General features: G+C 51.8%; 1 protein-coding gene and 1 non-coding gene across 2 annotated transcripts; both read left to right on the forward strand.

The window, feature by feature from the left end:
- Nucleotides 1-4,257: 4,257 nt before the first annotated feature.
- On the forward strand, nucleotides 4,258-21,027 carry SARS1 (seryl-tRNA synthetase 1). The gene is made up of 11 exons (XM_038380126.2): nucleotides 4,258-4,523; nucleotides 10,206-10,276; nucleotides 10,776-10,856; nucleotides 12,625-12,783; nucleotides 13,775-13,918; nucleotides 14,571-14,726; nucleotides 14,937-15,158; nucleotides 15,727-15,856; nucleotides 19,013-19,170; nucleotides 19,762-19,891; nucleotides 20,316-21,027. Exons 1-11 carry the CDS (start codon nucleotides 4,277-4,279, stop codon nucleotides 20,471-20,473), a joined length of 1,656 nt encoding a protein of 551 aa, XP_038236054.2. The 5' UTR covers nucleotides 4,258-4,276; the 3' UTR covers nucleotides 20,474-21,027.
- LOC119846563 lies at nucleotides 17,028-17,130 on the forward strand. The gene has a single exon (XR_005289907.1). It is a non-coding gene; the product is annotated as a small nucleolar RNA SNORA16B/SNORA16A family (small nucleolar RNA).
- Nucleotides 21,028-21,519: the final 492 nt, after the last annotated feature.

Genomic DNA, 21,519 nt, shown 5'->3' on the forward strand with positions numbered 1-21,519 from the left:
TCTTGAAACTCACAAACAGTCACAGCTGACAAGCTTATGCTGCTTTCAGGGCATTGGTGATGCCGGCGTATTTAACTTTCCGATCAACTGTGTGGATTCGTCTTTCAGGTTAGAATCGTTTCAGTTTGAAGCAACTACCTGGGAGGAAAATAAAGAGTCTGCTTCTCCTTTCACACTCTGCCAGTTTAATTCCGTTGATCCTACTCCCCGATTGTCAGTGGTGCAGGTGAGTTAGGAGTCGGCCCAGAATGAGCACAGGGCAGTTTATACCACGTGCAGTTCAGAACAGGTCTCTTCTACCACACCACAAAATCGGAAATGTGTTTAAACAAGAATCCCTTCCTAGAAACAGACTTCAGAGCAAGGTGACTTATTCATGCTGCTTTCTGCACACCCTGTCTCCAGGGGGAGGGTGGGGGGAAGGCAGGCAGCGGTAATTGTCCCTTTAGTCAGTTCTACCACTGGGCACAAGACCAGATGACCTACTCCATATATTCCTTTGAAGTCAGAGAGCCCTGCGCCAGCCTTGCTTTGTGCAGGTACAGACACATCGTCCTTCCTTGCCAACTATTGCCAAAGTAACGCTGTTCCTCGTTAACTGTGTCATCATCTTCCTAATTCTCCCTCTGACCTATGGGGAGAGAAAAGGGGCTGGGTTGCCTCCTGTGGAACAATCACAACTCACACAAGTAGCTCGGGGTGTGCTGTACAGCCATGAGAGTGAGGCCCCCCTTTGGATGTCCAACCACGTAGCCCCCAGATTAGCATGCCCCACGGCTGTGGTGACGGGGGCTGGGAGCCCCAGAACAGTCCTGAGCACAGCCTTAGCCCAAGATCCAGAAGGGCAGGGCCATTTTTCTATCATGTTCTGATTAGATTATGAAGGGAAACGGTTCCAACTAAGCACTTGGCCACATGGAATGTGACATGAATACAATTCTCTCAGGGGTTGTACCGGTGTGAGGAGACCAGTCACACTGCCCTTGTAGGCAAGCCTGAAGTATCATGTGTTCAAGGGGCCCTGTCAACTCTTAAGCCCAATGCTTTTATAAAAGTGAGTTCAAAGTGGTTCCATGCTCTAAAACCCTGCAACTGCATGACCCTGCCAATGAGTGGGGTTTTACAGTCAACTTTCCATGGGCTTTTTAAGGCCTGACTCTCCCCTTTTACTGTATGAGAAACCCACACAAACAGTCTGGCCCACGGAAGGCTGTGCGACTGCTCAAGTGAGACATGCTCATTCGGAGGCTTGTGCTCTCGCTCCCGGACTATACAGGGAAAAGAGCAAAACTGACTAGACCCAAGGTGCTGTCAAAGGAGGGCTGGAAAACACCAAGACCCTCTTGCCTGCAGCCTTCCCAGTTAGTGATCTCACATGGTACGTGGCAGGGGATCTTTTATATGTTAGCCATGTCCCTTTAACTCTCTTATAGGACCCAGTATTGCCAACCCCAACAGTTCAACATTGTGAGATTGGCTTTAAAATCATGAGATTATGTAAAAATAAGAGATTTGATGCAGGGGCACCAGAATAGAGGGGCCAAGGTGCCTTCCCACTTTTCACTATGGGCCTGGCCCCCTTCCCCCCACCCATTCCTCCCTGAAGCCCTGCCCCTTGGCCAGGCCGGAAGCTGGAGCCTGGCCCAGGAAGGAGTAGCCCAGGGATCCCAGGCAAGTGTGGGAGCCACAGACCCTCCAGCTGCCCAGGGTGGGAGGGCCTGACAGCAGCCCCCGGCCTGTGTCTCCGCCCCCAGGCTCCCGGCCCAGGGCAGATGAAGGGTCTGCAGCTCTCCACAGCTGCCCAGGTGGCTCTTCCCAGCGCCAGGCTGTGGCTCTTCGACCCTGCCCTCAGGCCAGGCCGGAAGCCGGAGCTGGGTTGGGGTAAGAGCCGTGTGGGCAGCTGTGGGGATCCACAGCCCCTCCCCCTGCCCTGAGGGGGAGCTTGGGAGAGCGAGATGGGCCAGAGGCTGCTCTCAGGCCCCCCACCCAGGTCCAGCTTCCAGCTTCCAGCTTTGCTGGGGGGCGGAGCCTCAGGAGGAAGAGGCAGGGCAGGGGCGGAGCCATGGAGGGGGCAAGGTCTTGGGGCCTCTCCCATGTCACCCCTGATTTGATGTTTCTTTTATTTGCCTTCTGGTTTTTTGAGCCTTTAGGGTGCAGTGGGGTCACGTTTTGAAGCTTTCTCTACAGCCACAAGGGCTAGCAACATACTTTTAATTATCATGAGACTCATGAAAAAACCCTGAGAGTTGGCAACACTGAGACTTCCTTCCTGTGCGGGCTGGATTGTAAATTAATCGATTTTGTCTTAATATCCAAAGAGATGTTTATATGCCACCCAGCCTCTTGTGCCATGAGGGAAGCGGCCTGCCTGGAACAGCTGCATGGGAAAGTCCAGGAGGCAGTCCCTTACCATTCCTAGCTCTGTTAAGATCTCTCCTTCATGCCCAGAGGCCAGCTGTTTGCTTACTGGTTAGGCATCTAGGTAGCTTGGCTCCGTCATCTGAGGCAAGTGCCAAGCCTTGATTTCCCTGCAACAGACCGTTCACACTGGCGGTCCAGCAATGTCACCCTCTTGAGGAGTTACTCCTGACTCACATCCCGTAGAGAACAGATCAGAATCTGACCCTTTACCTGTTAACAGCACCATTAGTTTGGGATTTTAAAATGGGATCTACTTGGGTTCTTTCTTTTTACACTGTTTAGTATGTAGCTACAGTGTGAAAGAAAATTCCTTTTTGTAAGGAAACCATGTAGTATTTGTAATACATCACCAGTATGCAAACTGTGCAGAGAGTGCTAACTCCTCAAGGTGTCTTTGAGTGGAGCGTAGAGTTAAAGCATTATTTGGGGACTAGATGACACACTTCTTATACTGATTTGTGTCCATTCATTCTTTTATGTAGAGACTGTCCAGTTTGACCAATGTACATGGCAGAGGGGCATTGCTGGCACATGATGGCATATATCACATTGGTAGATGCGCAGGTGAACGAGCCTCTGATAGTGTGGCTGATGTGATTAGGCCCTATGATGGTGTCCCCTGAATAGATATGTGGACAGAGTTGGCAACGGGCTTTGTTGCAAGGATAGGTTCCTGGGTTGGTGGTTCTGTTGTGTGGTTGCTGGTGAGTATTTGCTTCAGATTGGGGGGCTGTCTGTAAGCAAGGACTGGCCTGTCTCCCAAGATCTGTGATAGTGATGGGTCGTCCTTCAGGATAGGTCTTGATTCAGATGTCAAGAATTATAACATTCAAAAACCAGTTGGAGAACACTTCAATCTCTCTGGTCACTCGATCACAGACCTAAGAGTGGCTATCCTTCAACAAAAAAGCTTCAAAAACAGACTCCAACGAGAGACTGCTGAATTGGAATTAATTTGCAAACTGGATACAATTAACTTAGGCTTGAATAGAGACTGGGAATGGATGAGTCATTACACAAAGTAAAACTATTTCCCCGTGTTACTTCTCCCCCCCCCACCCCCCACCCCACTGTTCCTCAGATATTCTTGTTAACTGCTGGAAATAACCCACCTTGCTTGTCACCATGAAAGGTTTTCCTCCTTTCCCCCCCTGCTGCTGGTGATGGCTTATCTTAAGTGATCACTCTCCTCACAGTTTTCAGAGTAGCAGCCGTGTTAGTCTGTGTTCGCAAAAAGAAAAGGAGTACTTGTGGCACCTTAGAGACTAACAAATCCTTTTCCTTTTCTCCTTACAGTGTGTATGATAAAACCCATTGTTTCATGTTCTCTGTGTGTGTGTATCAATCTCCCCGCTGTTTTTTCCACCAAATGCATCCGATGAAGTGAGCTGTAGCTCACGAAAGCTTCTGCTCATATAAATGTGTTAGTCTCTAAGGTGCCACAAGTCCTCCTTTTCTTTTTGCGAATACAGACTAACAGGGCTGCTACTCTGAAACCTGACACTTGGCTGAGGGCACGTGCCCAGGAGAGTTTCACCCCTGGAGTCGCCAGGCTGCAGCCCGTCAGGCCGGGGCCCGTGCAGAGGTGGGGGGGCTGGGGAGGCTGCTGCCCCCCCCCCCCCCGGCTTGCCCGGGATTCCGTCACACGCCGTCCAATGGCTCGCAGCAGCCGCTGTGCACATTATTCCAGCAGCTCCGCCCCGCGCGCTGCCCTCGGCCTCCCCCGGGCGGGCTGCCTGCGACCCCACACCGCGCCGGCAGGGTGCGCTCTAGCACCTCTCCCTCCCCCCCCCGGGCACCGGAAAGCTGCGCAGGCGTGCTGAGCCGTTGCTCGGCCAGGTTGTCGTTCCTACGCATGCGCCCTGCATCCCGTTCCCGGCCGGATCTGTGCCTTCGCCGCAGTTCCGCCGCGTCCACATTGCTGCGCCTGCGCAGTGGCGACGCGTCCTGCCCTTCGGCCGGCACGATGGTGCTCGACCTGGACCTGTTCCGCGCCGACAAGGGTGGGGATCCCGACCGCGTGCGGGACACGCAGATCAAGCGCTTCAAGGACCCGGCGCTGGTGGACTCGCTGGTGGCGGCGGACGGGGCCTGGCGGCGATGTAGGTGCCGGGCGGGGGAGGCCCCTGCCAGATGGGGTCCGCGGCAGGGCGCTGCGCATGCGCCAACGAGCCTCCCGCCTCTGGAGACAATGGGGGACCCCCCCTTGCGGCGAGGGGTCCCCGCGCTCTGGGGGCGGGGCCCCACCACGGTGGAAGGCTTCTGTCCTTGCATCTCCATAGCCCCCCCCCCAACTTTTGCAGGCCGCGAGGGTGACAGTGGCTGTCAGCGCAGGATCGTGCCCCGGGTGCCCGCAGCGGGGCAGGGCTGCTCTGGGTCCCTCGGCCTCGGGGTCATGCCCCCCAGCAGCAGAGCGCCCTTTGGGGCCGGGCCGGGCACAGTGTCTCCCGGCACGTTGCTGAGCGCTTGCGCCTCCACCCGGAGCCAGTGGAACTGCGATGCTTGGGGCCCTCCAAATTCTGGGCCTTTTGCTGCTGCTGCCTTTGGTAGGGACCCCCGACTTCATCAAGGTGTGGAGCATGCACTCGGGTCTCCAGCTGGTTACCTGAGCTTGAAATCCAGTCTGCACGACGGCAGTTGTGTTCTGTTTCACCCCTCTCCAATTCCACATAACTTCTGCCACCGGCACGATCGCCCCTGAGTCCTGTAGCAATAAGTCATTAGAAATATCTGACAGACTGGAACGCATCTTTTGGCTGTCTGAAGCATTGACTTCTGACTTCAGCCGTTTCTGAGATTACTGGTGGCTGTGTCATAAGTGAAGGTTGGGTTGGGAAGATGATAAGAACAGAAAGAATTAGGTGACTTTTAGGGCAGTGGTTCTCAACCAGGGGTCCTGGGCCCCCAAAGGGGCCGCGAGCAGGTTTCAGGGGTGGCCACCAAGCATGGCCGGCATTAGACTCACTAGGGCCCAGGGCAGAAAGCCAAAGTCCAGCCATGCAGTATTGCAGCCTGGGGCCCCAAGCCCCACCACCCAGGACTGACACCAATGCCTGAGCAATTTAGTTTCAGAGTGCCCCCTATGGTGGGAGCCCTGAGCAATCCCCCTTGCTACCTCCTAATACCAGCCCTGACTTTTATTTGCAGAAAAAACATTGCTGTGGCACAGCTAGGCAGTGGAGTTTTTGTAGCATGTTTGGGGGACCTCAGAAAGAAAAGACCTGTTTTAGGGTCTGCTGTGTCATGGTTCACCGGTCCTAGAATTGCTTTGCCAGACCAATACAGGTGTTCTTGGGACCAGTAAGCTTTTCCCAGCTCTGTTCCTGGAGCCGTGACCAGAGAGAAGAACTAAATCAGCCCCTGATTTAGGAAAAGGTCACATGGACTGGGACTAGCCAAGGGGATCTTTCTAATCTGAACCTTGTGTTTTGTGGATTACTTGTTGATCCATTTAAAGATCACCTATTTGTTGAGTAAATATAGTAGCTTAATGCATTTATGTAGTTGTAATGGGAGATAGATCACTCTGGGAATCTGCAAAAGAGGCCACTATTTCTAAGATACAGAAGCTTATGTTGCTGAGTTTTTTTTTAGCAATAGTAATTATTAGAATATGAAGTCATTGGCTAAATGGACCCCATTTTTAATGTAGTTGCCTTCATGTGGAAGAACCTCTTTCCTTGTTATGGAAAGAGGGCTGGGTTAATGCATGTTGTCAGACAGCACTGTTTGCTGTCAGCATGTGCTGTATTAATGTCTTGCATATCTGGGCAGCGCTGCTTAAATTCAGACAGTGAGGCAGGAGGTTGCTGTAGTGAAGGTCTGGGCTGAAAGCAGTGTCGCAGTGGCTGTCCTCTGCTTTTGGGAGTGAGCAGTTTGATGCAAGAGATGCACTTTGATGCAGTAGCTGTGCTGTGAATGTGTGTGTTGGCATTTAAATCAGGGGAGTACAATTTGGCAGGATGCTGCTTGGGGATTGGTGATTCATGCAGTCTGATGCAATCCAGCTGCAATCAGAGTAGAAACTGATTCATTCATGCCACAGATCAAAAGTAGTCACTATTCAATCAGTTTGCACTGTCAGGTCTCTGGGAATACAACTTTGTATTTGGGATAGAAGGGTTGGAGGAATTTGCTTTTTGGTTTCTCTGCTGATGTTGCTAGCATTCAGAGCACCTTGGAAGAATATCATTCACTGACACCACTTTTAATCCACTTCTTTTTACTGGTATATATTTTTTTTAAAATCAGCCATCAATATAAATCTGAGCTTGGTTCCTGGTTGAGTGATTTCAAAGCACATTACACATCTGTTAAGCCCCCTCTTCTCCTCCCCCCCCCCCGCATAAGTGTTACCAGTATTTACAAGGTGTGAACTAGACCCCCCATTAGCGACAGTACTAGACAGACCAGCCAGAGGCTGATAGAGGGAGGTGCCCACCAGTGAAGTCCAGGGCAGTGCTGATAAGCAGTGGCTCTCAACCTTTCCAGAGTACTGTACCCCTTTCAGGAGTCTGATTTGTCTTGCATACCCCAAGTTTCATCTCACTTAAAAACTACTTGCTTACAAAATCAGACATAAAAATATAACAGTGTCACAGCCACTAATACTGAAACATGGCTGACTTTCTAATTTTTACCATATAATTATAAAATAAATAAATTGGAATATAAATCTTGTGCAGTACTTACATGTTAGTGTATAGTACATAGAGCAGTATAAACAAGTGTGTATAAATTTTTAGTTTGTACTGCTTCACTAGTGCTTTTTGTGTAGCCTGTTGTAAAACGAGGCAAATAGCTAGATGAGTTGATGTACCCCTGGAAGACCCCATGTACCCCTAGGGATGGTGGGGCTCAGGCTTTGGGCTTCAGCCCTGGGGTGGTGGGGCAGCAGGCTCTGGCTGCGGGGCTTTGGGCTCCAGTTCCAGGCTCTGGCTATGTGTCAGCAGTCCCCAGGCTCTGGCGGTGGGGTTTCAGGCTCCGGCCCCCTGCTGCCTCCCCTGGCCCCCCAGCCAGAGCTTAATTTGTCCCCAGGCTTGGCTGAGTAAGTCTGCTGAGAAAAGTGATACTTGTATGTTTGTTAACATCACTTTTTACAAGGAACTTACTAGTTAGGAGTAAACAAATTACAATGTGTATGTGTGTATTTATTTGTTTTTCCTAAAGCTAATGAAGTATTTTAGGGAAAAGCGTGAATGCGGCCATCAGCAAGAGTTGCCACCACATTCTTTTTCCCTGAGAACCCCAGCCCTAGAGTCTAGTGACTAGTCTGATCCTGTTCTATCTCCTGCGCTTGGGTTCCAGCCAAGGTGCAGTTCCTGGATGCATTAGTACCTGTCTCTAGTTAACAGGTTTCTGATCAGTTTCAAGCCTTCCTCTGTACTTCTCTAGCTGGAAGGGAGTAGGCACTTCCTGGTGTTCCTGTGCTCCAGAGCCTCCTGGCTAAGGGGGTGTGGGGAGGGAGGGAGGTTCCTCTTCCCCCATGCCCCTGACTGACACCAAGGTGTCTGCTGTTCTCACCGGCCCCAGATCCTCATGTTTGTGAGCCCTCCGTTCTGGTTCCTGCACCTCCTGTTGCTGCTTCCAGCTTTCCCAAGCAGTAGCAGAGGAGGAAAATGAGCTAGTTCTTGCCTGTTTCTCCTGTTTCCCCCCAAGGTCTGAATATCTCCTGTGAAACTGACTAGATTCTTGTCAATTTCATGCTGCTGCTGCTGGGGAAAGCTGAGCTGAGGCCCTGGAACTGTCTCTGTAGGCTAGGGGTCGGCAGGCAGCAGGGAGCCATTAAAAATCCTGCAGTCCCCGGCCTACTCTTCTCCGCTCCCCCCCCACAGGCAGGTCCTGCTGGCTGCTGCTGCAGGGCAGGCAAGCTCCCCCCGCCTCTTCTCTCCCCCCCCCCCCCGCGTGCTGGGTTCATGCCCCTCCTCCTCTCCCTCCCTGCAGCAGATCAGCTGATGGCCCTTGCAAGGGAGGGGCTCGGGGAGGAGGTGGGATGGGGCCTTGGGGAAGGGGGGTGGAATCAGGGCATATCCCCTCCAGCCCCCTGCCGTGAGCTGCTCTGGGCAGGGGGCTGGGAGCACCCCCACGACCCCAGCCCACAACCCCTGCCCTGACCCCTACACCCCCCACACACACTCCCAGCCCCCTGCCCTGATCCCTGCAACCCCCCTCACGACCCCAGCCCTGACTCCAGTACCCCCACATATACCCAGCCCCCCCATGCCCTGACTCCTGCACACCCCATGTCCTGACTCTTGCACTCCCCACATTCCCACCCCCACCCTGAGCACCAAACAGGAGCTCCTGCACCCCACCCCCCCACATTCCCACCTGCACCCCTCGCACCAAATGGGAGCTGTCCAGGTAAGCACGCCACATTCAAACCTCTTGCCCCAACCCTGAGCCCCCTCCCTCATTCTATCTCCTGGCCAGACCCTGCACCCCAACCCCCAGCCTGCTCCTTCACCCCCAGTCCTGTGCTCAGTGCACTCCCACCCTCGGCTCAGTGCAGAGAGAGAGGAAGAGAATGGGCTAGAACCAGGGAAAGGATAGGTACCCACTCTATGTGGGCAGGGCTGGGATCCGAGACCAGCAGTAGTCTGAGTGGGGCCGGTAGCCAGAACCCTGGCAGGAGCCAGCGGACTGAACCCAGACTGGCAGCGGGCTGAGCCGCTCAGCCTGCTGCCAGTCTGGGGTCCTAGCCGCTGGCCCCGCTCAGCCTGCCGCCCGTCTGGGGTCCTGGCTGCCAGCCCCTTGCGAGCCAGGGTCTTGGCCGCAGGCCTCACTCAGCCTGCTGTCAGCCTAGGTGAACGGAACCCCAGGCTGGCAGCGGATTGAACGGGCTGGTGGCGTAAGATCAGCATTTTAATTTAATTTTAAATGAAGCTTCTTAAACATTTTGAAAACCTTGTTTACTTTACATATGACAGTAGTTTAGTTATATAATATATAGACTTATAGAGGGAGACCTTCTAAAAACCGTTAAAATGTATTACTGGCATGCGAAACCTTAAAGTGAATAAATGAAGACTCAGCACACCACTTCTGAAAGGTTGCCGACCCCTGCTGTAGGCTTTGGTACATGGTAACATTTGGGAGCCTGTCTTAGCCTCCATAAGAAACTGGAAACGTTTTAAATGAAAATTGACATTTTTTCTGGAATCTGGGAGGGGTGCAAGGAGTTGCCTCCCCCTCTTGCCATGGGTTTTCTGCTCTCCGTTGACCAGTAAGGTGAAGGGATTGTTTTCAAGCCCTGAAAATTTACCAGCTCAGGCATAAAATCTCCTCCCTCACCCCGACTAGTGACACAGTGAACAGTTTACCTAAAACATTGCACAGGACCAGAGGGTGAGTGGAACTGTGCATGTCTGAATTAAGCCACCCGGTGATTCTGTGAGGTAGTGAAGTACTGCTTTTGCTTTATAGCTGGGAAAATGGTGTCACAGGGGACTGACTTGCCCACAGGCATGCAATGAGTTTGTGGCAGAGGAGAATCTCTCAACTCCTATTGCTGCTGTGATGCCATTCTTTCCCTCCGGCGTTATGGAATGCCTGCTCAGGGCAAGTTTCTCCTCTCATTTTGCCAACACTCTGAATAAGATCTATAAAACTAATTGAAGCAAAGAGGGAATGAGCTGTGTATCTGAACTGTTTGTGTCTGTGTTACATCACCTACAGGGATAACAACTTACCAACTCAACAGGTTTCTGAATCTGCTAGCAAATGTGTAGTTTCACTATGGAGATCACTGGTCTATTTTTTTTCCTCCAATGCTTCCCTTCCAGGCAGATTTCGTGCAGACAACTTGAACAAACTGAAGAACCTGTGCAGCAAAACGATAGGTGAGAAAATGAAGGTAAGAGAGATGAGTGCTATGAAATCATAGCAGCTGTGTTCCCTGTTAATATGGTGCTAATGTAGCGCTTATGTGATACTATTTGTTATAGTCTTATTGAAAAGCAGTGTAATCTGTCTAATCTTCCTGCAGTTGGTGACCTCTAGTAGGAAGAAGTTTGCTTAATGAATGACCTGAAAAATGTCCATAGAAATTTTTGACAATGTCAAATTAAGGTTGTTGCGTCAATAGACCTGAGAAAATTGTTCACATGTCGGATTTATTGCCAAAGTATATAGCTGATTAGAAGAATCCACTACCCTGCACAATCTAGTCATGATTTTCATTCTGTGTCATATTGTGGATGGCTTTGTAAGATGAGGTTTGAGATCCTTTCCTGGGCCCTCTCCTCCCAGTCCTGATTCCACACATTGCAGCAACTGTAGTACATACCCGGGTTGCTGCTTACAATGTATGTTCTTAGCATGCTCATTGTTCCTCTCAATTCTTCCCTTTGCAGAAAAAAGAGCCCATGGGTGATGATGAATCGGTACCAGAACATGCACAAAATCTTGATGGCCTTACTGCCGACATCTTAACAGTGAGTTACGCCCCCGGCTTTCATGGGGCTGTGGGCACTCTGAAAAGTGATAGTTGACCACCTGCCTTTTCTTTTATTCCTGTTTATCTCACCGTCTTCCGGCCTGAAGTCTGACTGTTCTGTACTTCTGCAGACAGAGACCTCCAGCCAAATCACTGTGCTGTGAACAGGTTAGGTCTTGTTAGCTAGGTAGGGTCAGGCTGAGACAATACTTTAATAGGACACCTCTGAGGAACACACCAAAGTGCTATTGGCAATTCAGACAATGGTTCTCTTTCCTCAGTCTGTACTGAACCAGTGTCCCTGCTGAGGGACGAGGAGTATTGTGCTGCCGGAGGTGCCATTTTTCAGCCAAAATGTGAATACAGGAATTGTCAGACTGAATCAGCCCCCTGGTCCAGCTAAGACAGTGTCTTGCTTGCCAGCACGAGATGCTTTAGGGACAGGTACGAGAAACACTCAAGCACGTGGTGTATTATTGTGTCCAAAATTCAGTAGTATCCACTATTAGAGCCAGATATTCTTATCCATAGAGAGATGTGTTCAGTCCCTTTTTTAATCTTAAGATTTTGGCCTTAACGTCTCTTGAACTGTGGAACTCCTTGCCAATCACATGCATGAAAAGGTATTTCCTTGTATTAGTTGTGGATTTACCGCCTCTCCATTTCTTTGCATGTCCCTTTGTTCTTGTGTTGTGAGACAGGGAGAACAGAAGCTTCTGATCTCCCTTCTGTAAACCAGTCGTTAGTTTTATAGATTTGTATCATGGCTTCTCTTATTCCCCACCTTCCTAAGGTAACAATCCTAGTCTCATCAATCTCTCTTCAGATCAGTTTTATCGTTGCCCTAATAATTTGTTGCCGTTCTCTGAACCCCTTTAATCCTCCTTTTTGAGATGTGATGGCCAGAACTGCACACGGTTTTCCAAATAAAGCACACTTGATTTATGTAATGGCAGCATGATATTTCCCATATGAATCCCTGTCCCTTTCCTTTTGCATCTTAAGAATTAATTGCTTTTTGACCGCAGCTGCCGTTGAGCAGAAGTCTCCACTGAGTGGGCTACAGTGATGCCCAGGTCCCTTTCCTGAGTTGATCTAATGAATTTAGAACCTAGTAAGGTTTAGGAGTAGTTCAAATTATTCCATCCCAACTGCAGTACTTGGCATTTATCAAATTTAGCTTCATCTGCCCTTGTGCTGCTCATTCCTCTAGCTTGATTAGGTTCCTCCGAAGTTCCTCACAGTTCTCTCTGGATTGGACTGACCTAAATAACTTTGTGTCATCTGCATCTCACTGCTCACCTCCATTTCCAGATCACTAATAAGTATATAAAGTAACGGTGGGCCTAATGAGAAACTTTGAGGCACCTGCTCTTCATCTTCAGCCATGATGAAAATTGACCATTTATTCCTACTCTGATTCCTGACTCTTAGGTGGTTTTTGATCTATGACAATACTTTGTCTGTCTCTCTGATGACTTAGCTTCTGTAGCAGCCTCTTGTGAGGGACTTTGTCAAAGGCCTTTGACAGTCTAAATAAATTGTCAACTGGTTTTCCTTTATCCAATACTTTATTGACATATTCAATGAAGTCTGTTTGATTAGTGAAATGTGATTTACCTCTGCAAAAGCCAGGCTGGTTAGGCAAAGATCAGAGTGGTTTACGCTACTTAAAAAAACTCTTTGGCCCTTTTCAAGAGCATAATGCCCATTTTCCCTGTTGTTTAAGCTAAGTAATGACACGCCCAGTGATTTGTGTGTAACAGGGTCTTCAGGTAACTCAGATTAAGAAAGTCCGTGTTCTCATTGACGAAGCCATCCTGAAGTGCGATGCTGAGCGTGTGAAACTGGAGGCAGAGCGGTTTGAAAGCCTCCGAGAAATTGGAAACCTCCTCCACCCCTCTGTGCCCATCAGCAACGATGAGGTAGGAGCCAAACACATCCCTTCTGTGTAGACAATGTCTCTGCTGGGTTTTGGGAAGTAACATACAGTCAGCTTGAAACAGGCATACACAGCACATCAAAGGTTTCAGAGTAGCAGCCGTGTTAGTCTGTATTCGCAAAAAATAAAAGGAGTACTTGTGGCACCTTAGAGACTAACAAATTTATTAGAGCATAAGCTTTCGTGAGCTACAGCTCACTTCATCGGAATGTGGAATGCATTTCCACCAAATGCATCCGATGAAGTGAGCTGTAGCTCACGAAAGCTTATGCTCTAATAAATTTGTTAGTCTCTAAGGTGCCACAAGTACTCCTTTTCTTACAGCACATCAAAGTGACTGCAGACACAGTCAGTGAGGTCCCTGTTGAGAGGGGTTGCTGAGATCGGGTAGGGAGTGAATGAAATCTGCATTACAAGATGGTGTCCTGCAGTGAAGGAGCTTACTGAACACAAAGACCCGCTCAGACAGTGTGGAACTCTCCGCCATGGTTTAGTGCATACATGGGAAACTTAGGCGGAGCCAAACGCTGGGATATGCCCTTGCCCATTGCATTCACCCAGCAAGAATGTTTAACTCCAGGAATACAATTGGGCTAGGCCAGCAGCCAAGTGACATCATATTATGCTGCCGGCTGGGATCAGCATTAGGGTTCCGAGCTGTGTCTGTCAGTTGCCTGGATTTAGTCGCTATGGAGACTGCAGAGCCAATCCCACGGTGAGGGAGCCCCTCGGGTTGAGTCCAGTAACAGCTGTGGCAAGCGCTCAGACAAGTATTGATGCTCTCCACTGGGAGATGCCTGAGGCTTGAGCACTAACCCTTGTGAGGAAAGGGAGGGAGTGGAATGAGGGCCTGACCACTCCCTCTTCACTCCTTACCTACCTTCCACAGAACACATTGGCCCAGGGTTCTACACCCCGCACCGGCGTGGCCTTCTAAGTGAGCCCATGTTTTCCTTCTCTCACCTTGCATGCAGGATGCAGATAACCGAGTGGAGAGGATCTGGGGAGACTGCGCGGTGAGGAAGAAGTACTCCCATGTGGACTTGGTGGTGATGGTGGATGGTTATGAGGGAGAAAAGGGGGCCATAGTAGCTGGAAGCAGAGGGTACTTCCTGAAGGTGAGAGCCCGAAGCCCCAAACCTTCCTAGTTCTGAGATGCAGGAAAAGGAATCAGACAGGCATAGAATAAACCACCTGCCTTTGTGGCAAAGATCTGCTGCTTTCCTGCCATTCGTGTTGTACCTCCCACTAATCCTGCAGTAGGCACAAGTGCATTTTCTGGTGCTGAATTTGATCGCTGATCATGTACTAGGCAGAGGGAGTTTTCCCCTCCTTTAGGGAGGGAGCAAAGCCTCTGCACAGCTGGTGGAGTTCAGCCTTGCATTAACTGTTTAAAGACAGCTGCATGTGCCACAATCAAAGGGTGTCAGACTGGGTGCGTGGTAGTATGACTAGTGCTGCCTGTCTGCTGTTGCTGAGCATGTTTTCAGTACAGACGCTCAATGGCATGGCTGTGTATAAAACCTTTTGGACCAAGACTTGCATGGGGTAAGCCCATCACCATTGTTTGCCCTCAGGTACCATCGGTTTGGACTCCTTTTTCTGTCCTAGTTATTGGCTCCGTTCTCTAAGCTGAGCTATTGTAGGCACTTCTGGCCTGGTCGTCAGAGGCGCTCAGCTCCCAGGACAGGAGTTGCATGCCCTCAGCACCTCTGGAATCCGAGCCATTGGTCCTTCGTGTGACTTGAGAGGCTTGTCTTGTGTTTGTAGGGTGCCCTGGTTTTCCTTGAGCAGGCGCTGATCCAGTATGCTCTGCAGACCCTGCTCAGCAAGGGATACACCCCTATCTACACGCCCTTCTTCATGAGGAAAGAGGTGATGCAGGAGGTGGCTCAGCTCAGTCAGTTTGATGAGGAGCTTTACAAGGTAAGCTGCAGGGAAGGGCCTGTGCGTCCTGAAGTTGGCAAACCAAGTACAGTTTTCCATTAGTGTTTGCCATGGCAAAGGCTCCTTCTAGCCTGTGGCTCTTGCTGTTCCTGGGGCCCAGGTCTGCATTGCGGAGGCTATTGCACGTATCCATAGATGTGTGTTCTCCTCTGGCACGCTAACAGAGTGCTGTTCAACCCGTGTCTCCAGGTCATTGGCAAGGGCAGTGAGAAATCGGAGGACAGCTCTATCGATGAGAAGTACCTGATTGCTACCTCTGAACAGCCAATTGCAGCTTTGCACAGGGATGAGTGGCTGAAGCCGGAGGATCTGCCCATCAGATACGCTGGACTGTCCACCTGCTTCAGGCAGGAAGTTGGCTCGCACGGCCGTGACACCAGAGGCATCTTCCGGGTGCATCAGTTTGAAAAGGTAAAGGGACGTGCTGCTAGCCAGTTAGCATCCTGCCAACGTTTCCCAGCTAGTAGATAAGAATGGGCTTGGGGTCTTTTCTCCCAGGTGTTGGATATTTGAAGGGAAAATGAGCAATACCCTGGAGCAGAGGGGAACTGCAGAGCCCCCTCGCTGCATGATCTGAGGAGAGGTCTGCAGGTTCAACACCCTCAGAACAAGAGTTGTTCCAGAAAGCCCCCTCTCAGTGGTGGTGCAATGTGCTGCTGCTTGCCTCTTCCGAGTAAAGTAATTACAGATTTGTGAGACTGCAAAGGCCCTTTAGGGGTCTGTCAATATAAATTGCTTTCAGTTTCCAGGCCTTCTGTCATTTCCCGTCACCATCAGTTTGTTACACTGGGATTCCGTGAGATGGACATTGGAGAAAACATTCTCTACTGCAATAATCTCCTTGTCTTCTGGTTCCTGTTCTCTGAATTCACCATTCCTGGGCCTTGCCCCACCTCTGAGCAGCAGCAGACTAAGACATGCAGTCAGACCCTCTATACATTGCTTCTCTCTCTCCTCCCTCCCCCTCCATCCTCCCCAGATTGAGCAGTTTGTCTACGCGTCGCCTCATAACAACAAGTCGTGGGAGATGTTTGATGAAATGATTGCGACTGCTGAGGAGTTCTACCAGTCGCTGGGCATTCCTTACCACATCGTCAATATTGTCTCAGGTACGGAACTCGGCTCTCCTGGTCGTGCACGCCCCACTCTGTAGAGATGCCACTAAACTGGGAGGAGAGGTAGATACGCTGGAGGGTAGGGATAGGATACAGAGGGACCTAGACAAATTGGAGGATTGGGCCAAAAGAAATCTGATGAGATTCAACAAGGACAAGTGCAGAGTCCTGCACTTAGGACGGAAGAATCCCATGCACCGCTACAGACCAGGGACCAAGTGGCTAGGCAGCAGTTCTGCAGAAAAGGACCTAGGGGTTACAGTGGACGAGAAGCTGGATATGAGTCAACAGTGTGCCCTTGTTACCAAGAAGGCTAACAGCATTTTGGGCTGTATAAGTAGGAGCATTGCCAGCAGATCGAGGGACGTTATCGTTCCCCTATATTTGGCATTGGTGAGGCCTTATCTGGAGTACTGTGTCCAGTTTGGGGCCCCACACTACAAGAAGGATGTGGAAAAATTGGAAAGAGTCCAGCAGAGGGCAACACAAATGATTAGGGGACTGGAACACATGACTTATGAAGAGAGGCTGAGGGAACTGGGATTGTTTAGTCTGCAGAAGAGAAGAGTGAGGGGGGATTTGATAGCTGCTTTCAGCTACCTGAAAGGGGGTTCCAAAGAGGATGAATCTAGACTGTTCTCAGTGGTGGCAGATGACAGAACAAGGAGCAATGGTCTCAAGTTGCAGTGGGGGAGGTTTAGGTTGGATATTAGGAAAAACTTTTTCACTAGGAAGGTGGTGAAGCACTGGAATGGGTTCCCTAGGGAGGTGGTGGAATCTCCTTCCTTAGAGGTTTTTAAGGCCCTGTTTGACACAGCCCTGGCTGGGAAGATTTAATTGAGATTGGTCCTGCTTAGAGCAGGGGGTTGGGCTCGATACCTCCTGAGATCCCTTCCCACCCTGAGATTCTGTGGTGATGTGACAGGACCAGCCTGCCATCGAAGGACAGGGGTCAAGACAGGAGTCGAGTGGGTAGGGCAGTGTCGGAGGAGCCAGCCCTGGCTCTGGTCCTGGCTCGGCTTCTGACCTGCGGGTGAGCTTGGGCAAGACCCTGCACCTCTTTGTGCCCCCAGGCAGAATGCGTACAGCACCCTGCGCGATGGGCCTTGGGCTCAGCCTCTACACACTGCTGCCATAAAGATTAAGCGGCCCTGCAGCCATTGTCCCACGGCTTGCTCAAACCTGTGGCTGGTGTGGTCAGAAAGGAGCCCAAAGTGTCCTGTTTCCTTGGTGGTCGCTGTGCAGTAACACTTCAGGAACATACACTGCAGTGGCTGTACCCCCACTCTGAGTAGTGCCCTGCCTAGCCACAGTCAGAGCAATCTTGGGGGGATCAAGAGCTCACTTGGGCTTCATAGGAAAAGCTAATAATTGACTTGTATTGAGTCTGAAATGGCTTGTCCCTTCCTCTAGGGAAGGAACTGCTGTGACCTGCTAGCAGTGTCCGTGTGGGCACTGCAGGGGAGTCCGGGACAGGCCACTTTGAAAGCTGTGTGTGTGTTGGTTAGGCACTGTTGGGCTGAGACTGTCAGTTTGATCCACATGCTACACTATCACCGTTACCTTGTGCTTCCCACACCCCCCAGCTGTCTTGCTCCCCCTTTTGTCTCTCCGCTTATGCTGTAAGGGAGTTTGGGCAGGAACTCTCGCTGTTAGGTGCTGCACTAACATACAGCAATGGGGCCCCGACTGGACTGGCAGCGGGGGCAAGGTGCTGCAGAGATGGCAGGTTTGTCCCCATGAGAGGAGGAAGTGCTGAGAGCTCCCACGTCCCCTTCTGGCTGGTGTAGAGGCAAAGCTAAGCAACAGCAGGGAGGGAAGAGATGTCTTCAGTGCCAAAGAACCCCTTAAAATCGAACGCTTCAGGTGTGGCTTGAACCAGCCTTAGCCAGGAATCTGAGCCTGAAGCTCCTCTTGCTAAGGCTGTGTCTATTCTGGGTGGCCTGTGATATACAGGAGGTCAAACTAGACGATGTGGTGGCCCCTTCTGCCCATTAGCTCTCACAGATGCTTTGCCCGGTGGCTCTGTGCTGGCAAAGCCCCCTGGCGTCAATATGGGCGAGCCAGGCCTTGGGAATTTTTTGTTGGCATAGTGAAACCACCTCCTGATGGGGCCAGCTGTGCCAGCAGAAGCCCTCTTGTTGGCTGGCAGTACAGTTCTCTCTCACACACACACACACACCCCCGCCTGACACAGCTGTGCAGTGTAGACCCAGCCTCCATCATCTTGCTTTGCCTCCATATGGCAGTGCACCTGGTTTCTCAGAAGGCCAAATGCCTTATAATCCCCTATGAGCTGGGTGAGAGCCACGCACGACGCTCCTGCCTCTTGGAAGGCTTGGTGTGTTGGCTTGACATTGCCTTTGTTGTTAGCAATGACCGGTCCCCTTGGCAGGCGGCAGAGTGGAGCGGACATCACCCGGCAGATCCTGGAGGCTGCTGTGCAGTGGTTGGTGTCCTGAGGCTCCGTCTCACACTTCACTTATTCAGCCTTCATTCCTCTTTAAAACAAGGGACCGAGAGGGGAGGGCAGTACAGCTTCTCTGTGCGGGCCCTGTGCCCCAGAACTGCTGCACTGCATTGGGGTTTGGGAAGGGGAGCTGCTAAAAGTACATCCTGAGTGGGCGTGGGCAGGAATGGCATTTGTGATGGGAAGGTCTGATCACCTGTTTGGTCCCTGCTCGCTGGCCAGGCTTCAGGACTGGCTCCGTCTCCCCTGAGGAGCTGGCATAGGAAGGTGAGAACAGGGAAGCCCAGTCCAGGAGCCGTGCTCATAGCGCGAGATGGGCCAGAGCGTTGTCCAACAGGAATTGATGCTCCAAGCCCCACCCTGGAGCAGTGGCTGGGGGGGCTGGAAGAAAATAGGCCCTAGATCCTCCTCTTCCAGGAGAATCCCCATTGCCTAGAGTCCTACAGAGCCCTGAGTACTAGTCTTCACTATGACGCAGGGTCTCGGGAGTTTTCAAGGTGCCTGTCTCTAGGCCCCATAATCATTTGTGGTGAAACCAGAGCACAGCAGTTGGGCAGGTAACTTAGCAGGGAGGGCTTTGTCCTCTGTCCCTGCAAAGCCACTGCTGGGTCAGAGGCGCAGCGTTCGGCACGTGTTCCCTGCTGCCAGGCAGCCCAAGTAATTGCCTCCCGCTCTTGCAGGCTCCCTGAATCACGCTGCCAGTAAGAAGCTGGACCTTGAGGCTTGGTTCCCAGGGTCAGGCGCCTTCCGGGAGCTGGTCTCCTGCTCCAACTGCACAGACTACCAGGCCCGTCGCCTGCGGATCCGCTATGGGCAGACCAAGAAAATGATGGACAAAGTAGGTGGCGTTTCAGTACCTCCCTTTTACTCTCTGTGTGCGTCCTGGGGCAGCTGAATAACCATCTCGGAGCAGTTACCTCCCAGGCTGCTGTTGCTGCACGCTCCGTGTCTGCCTGCTAGCTGCTCTCCCTGCTGGGATCTTTCCTCCGGCGCTCCTCGCTCTCCCACTGCCTGCACCGTGAATGTATTCCGTGCCAGCGCAGTGTTCCATCCTAGGAGAGCATCCTTCCTTCCAAAGGGCGAGATCCTTGCTGAGCAGCCCTGGCATCAGCCGCTCCATCCTCTCTGCTGGGGCCCAGTTAGAGCTGGTCAGAAAATTGGGGGACTGGGGGTGTCTTCTGCAGAAAATTTTGATGGGAACCTCCTCCCCCACCTCCCTTCAGTTTTCCAGGGAAAACTCTGTGGGGGGTTGGGACAAAAATTCAGATATGGAAATGCAGCTGTGGTGTCTCCCATTGGGCTCCCTGGTGAATGATGGGAGGGGAGGCAGCTCCTTAGCCTGCTGGTGTGTCTGTGGGGTGCACCCTGCGGGCCTTGGCGAGGCCCCTCATGAGCCCTGTTCGCAGGGTCACTGATTTTGTCCTTGCAGGTGGAGTTTGTCCATATGCTAAATGCCACCATGTGTGCCATGACCCGCACAATCTGTGCCATCCTGGAGAACTACCAGACACACGACGGCATCGTCGTGCCAGAGAAGCTGAAGGGTTTCATGCCGCCAGGTACAACTCGGAAAGCCCTTCATGTGGCACCCCTGCTCTGTGCTCTGACCCACATCTCCCTGTCTGCTGTCTCCTCCCGCACCTGGTAGCATAGGAGAGGCAGGACGGGGGGGGACTCTGGCCTGGAGCAAGTCCAGTCTGCTCATTCCTTCCCAGCGCTAATACCTCTTCTGGATTTCTCCCCCCAGCTCCACTGCTTCCCATGTGACTCTTCTGCGAGTTCTCAACCCAGTCCTGCGAGCAGGGAGCCAGTGGGGTGGGAAAGGGAAGGGAAGGTTGTGGCTGTGGGGACTGGAGGAATGAAGGCTTCTGAGCAGGACTTCGCTTGGTGGTGTAAAGGGGAATGGTTCTCAGGCCAGGAGAGCAAAGTGGAAGTGTTCCTGGCCTGCTCTTACCATGGGTAACTGCCTGCATCTCTCAGCAGGGCTGACAGAAAAGATTCCCTTTGTGAAACCTGCTCCCATTGACCAGGAACCTTTCAAGAAACAGAAGAAGCAGCACGAAGGAAGCAAAAAGAAACCAGCTGGTGGCGATAGCATCCTGGAAGGGCGAATGCAGAACATGGGTGTGAATGATGTCTAAATCCAGCTGTCCCCTCATCTCCCCCAGGCAGCGCGGTCTGGTGTGTGGAGTGCAGGGCTGGGAGCCAGGCTCCTGGGTTCTGATCTCAGCTTGGTCACCAGCTGACTGCGTGACCAGGGGCAAATCACTCCCCTCTGCTTCCTGTCCCCGCTGGAGCATGGGATGGTACTTAACTCCCCTGCCTCGCGGAGTGTTGAGGCTCCAGCACCTGGAAGGTGGAAAGCACTCACAGTGCCAGCTCTTACTCTCCCCAGCAGCCATGTCCCTCAAATTACGTTGGGCAGCCTGTGGAAAGGGTTTCCCTGGGGGCCCCTAGCCAGGAACCTGGGCAGGACAAAGTGCTGATGTCCTGTTCATGCTCTCAGCAGCCCCCGCCCTCCACTGAACCCCAAGGGTAAGGAGATGAGAAGGGAAAAACCAAGCTGGGCTCCTGTTACGTATGTGACTTTCCTGTAGCCGTAGTCTCTTCACATGGATGTAGGATTCTCTCTCAATCAATTCAATACAATAAAGCAATGTGGGGAGACAGCTGGCCCCGGCTCCTCACCACTGGCTCTTTGGGCTCCTGCTGCTTTTCCCCATAGCTTAGAACTGTCCACTCAGGTTTCCCTATGGGCAGGCGAGTGAGCCGATGGCCTGCAGATGCTCACTCTCCTTAGCGGGCCTAGCCCAGTCTCTGGGCACCTGCTGCTCAACAGGAGAGTGAGCCCCTGCCTAAGGCCACGCAGCATGCTGGGGGCACCGTGTCTCTGGCTGTGGTGCTCTCCCTGGTGGAGCAGAGCTGGAAATGCAGGTCGGGGCATCTTCCAAACCAGGTCAGGTACCAAATGCCAAGGAGCTGACCACCAGAGGCCAAAGAGTTGGTGCAGAGGAAGGAGTCACAAACTGGTTGGGGGAGACTCTTCAGCTAGAGGAGAGCTGAGAACAAGTGCAGGACTTGTTGCCTGGAGAAGTTTCCTGCTCATAGAATCATAGAATCATAGAATATCAGGGTTGGAAGGGACCCCAGACGGTCATCTAGTCCAACCCCCTGCTCAAAGCAGGAC

The sequence above is a fragment of the Dermochelys coriacea genome, chromosome 21 (assembly GCF_009764565.3).
Source record: "Dermochelys coriacea isolate rDerCor1 chromosome 21, rDerCor1.pri.v4, whole genome shotgun sequence".
NCBI lineage: Eukaryota > Metazoa > Chordata > Testudines > Dermochelyidae > Dermochelys > Dermochelys coriacea.

What these genes read in the sequence shown, in the direction of transcription:
- SARS1 (XM_038380126.2), top strand. Translation starts at nt 4,277, where the DNA reads ATGCGCCCTGCATCCCGTTCCCGGCCGGATCTGTGCCTTCGCCGCAGT. An exon ending in GCAGAGGGTACTTCCTGAAG is followed by an intron (nt 13,919 to 14,570) that starts GTGAGAGCCCGA and finishes TTGTGTTTGTAG; the next exon opens with GGTGCCCTGGTTTTCCTTGA. An exon ending in TTGATGAGGAGCTTTACAAG is followed by an intron (nt 14,727 to 14,936) that starts GTAAGCTGCAGG and finishes CCGTGTCTCCAG; the next exon opens with GTCATTGGCAAGGGCAGTGA.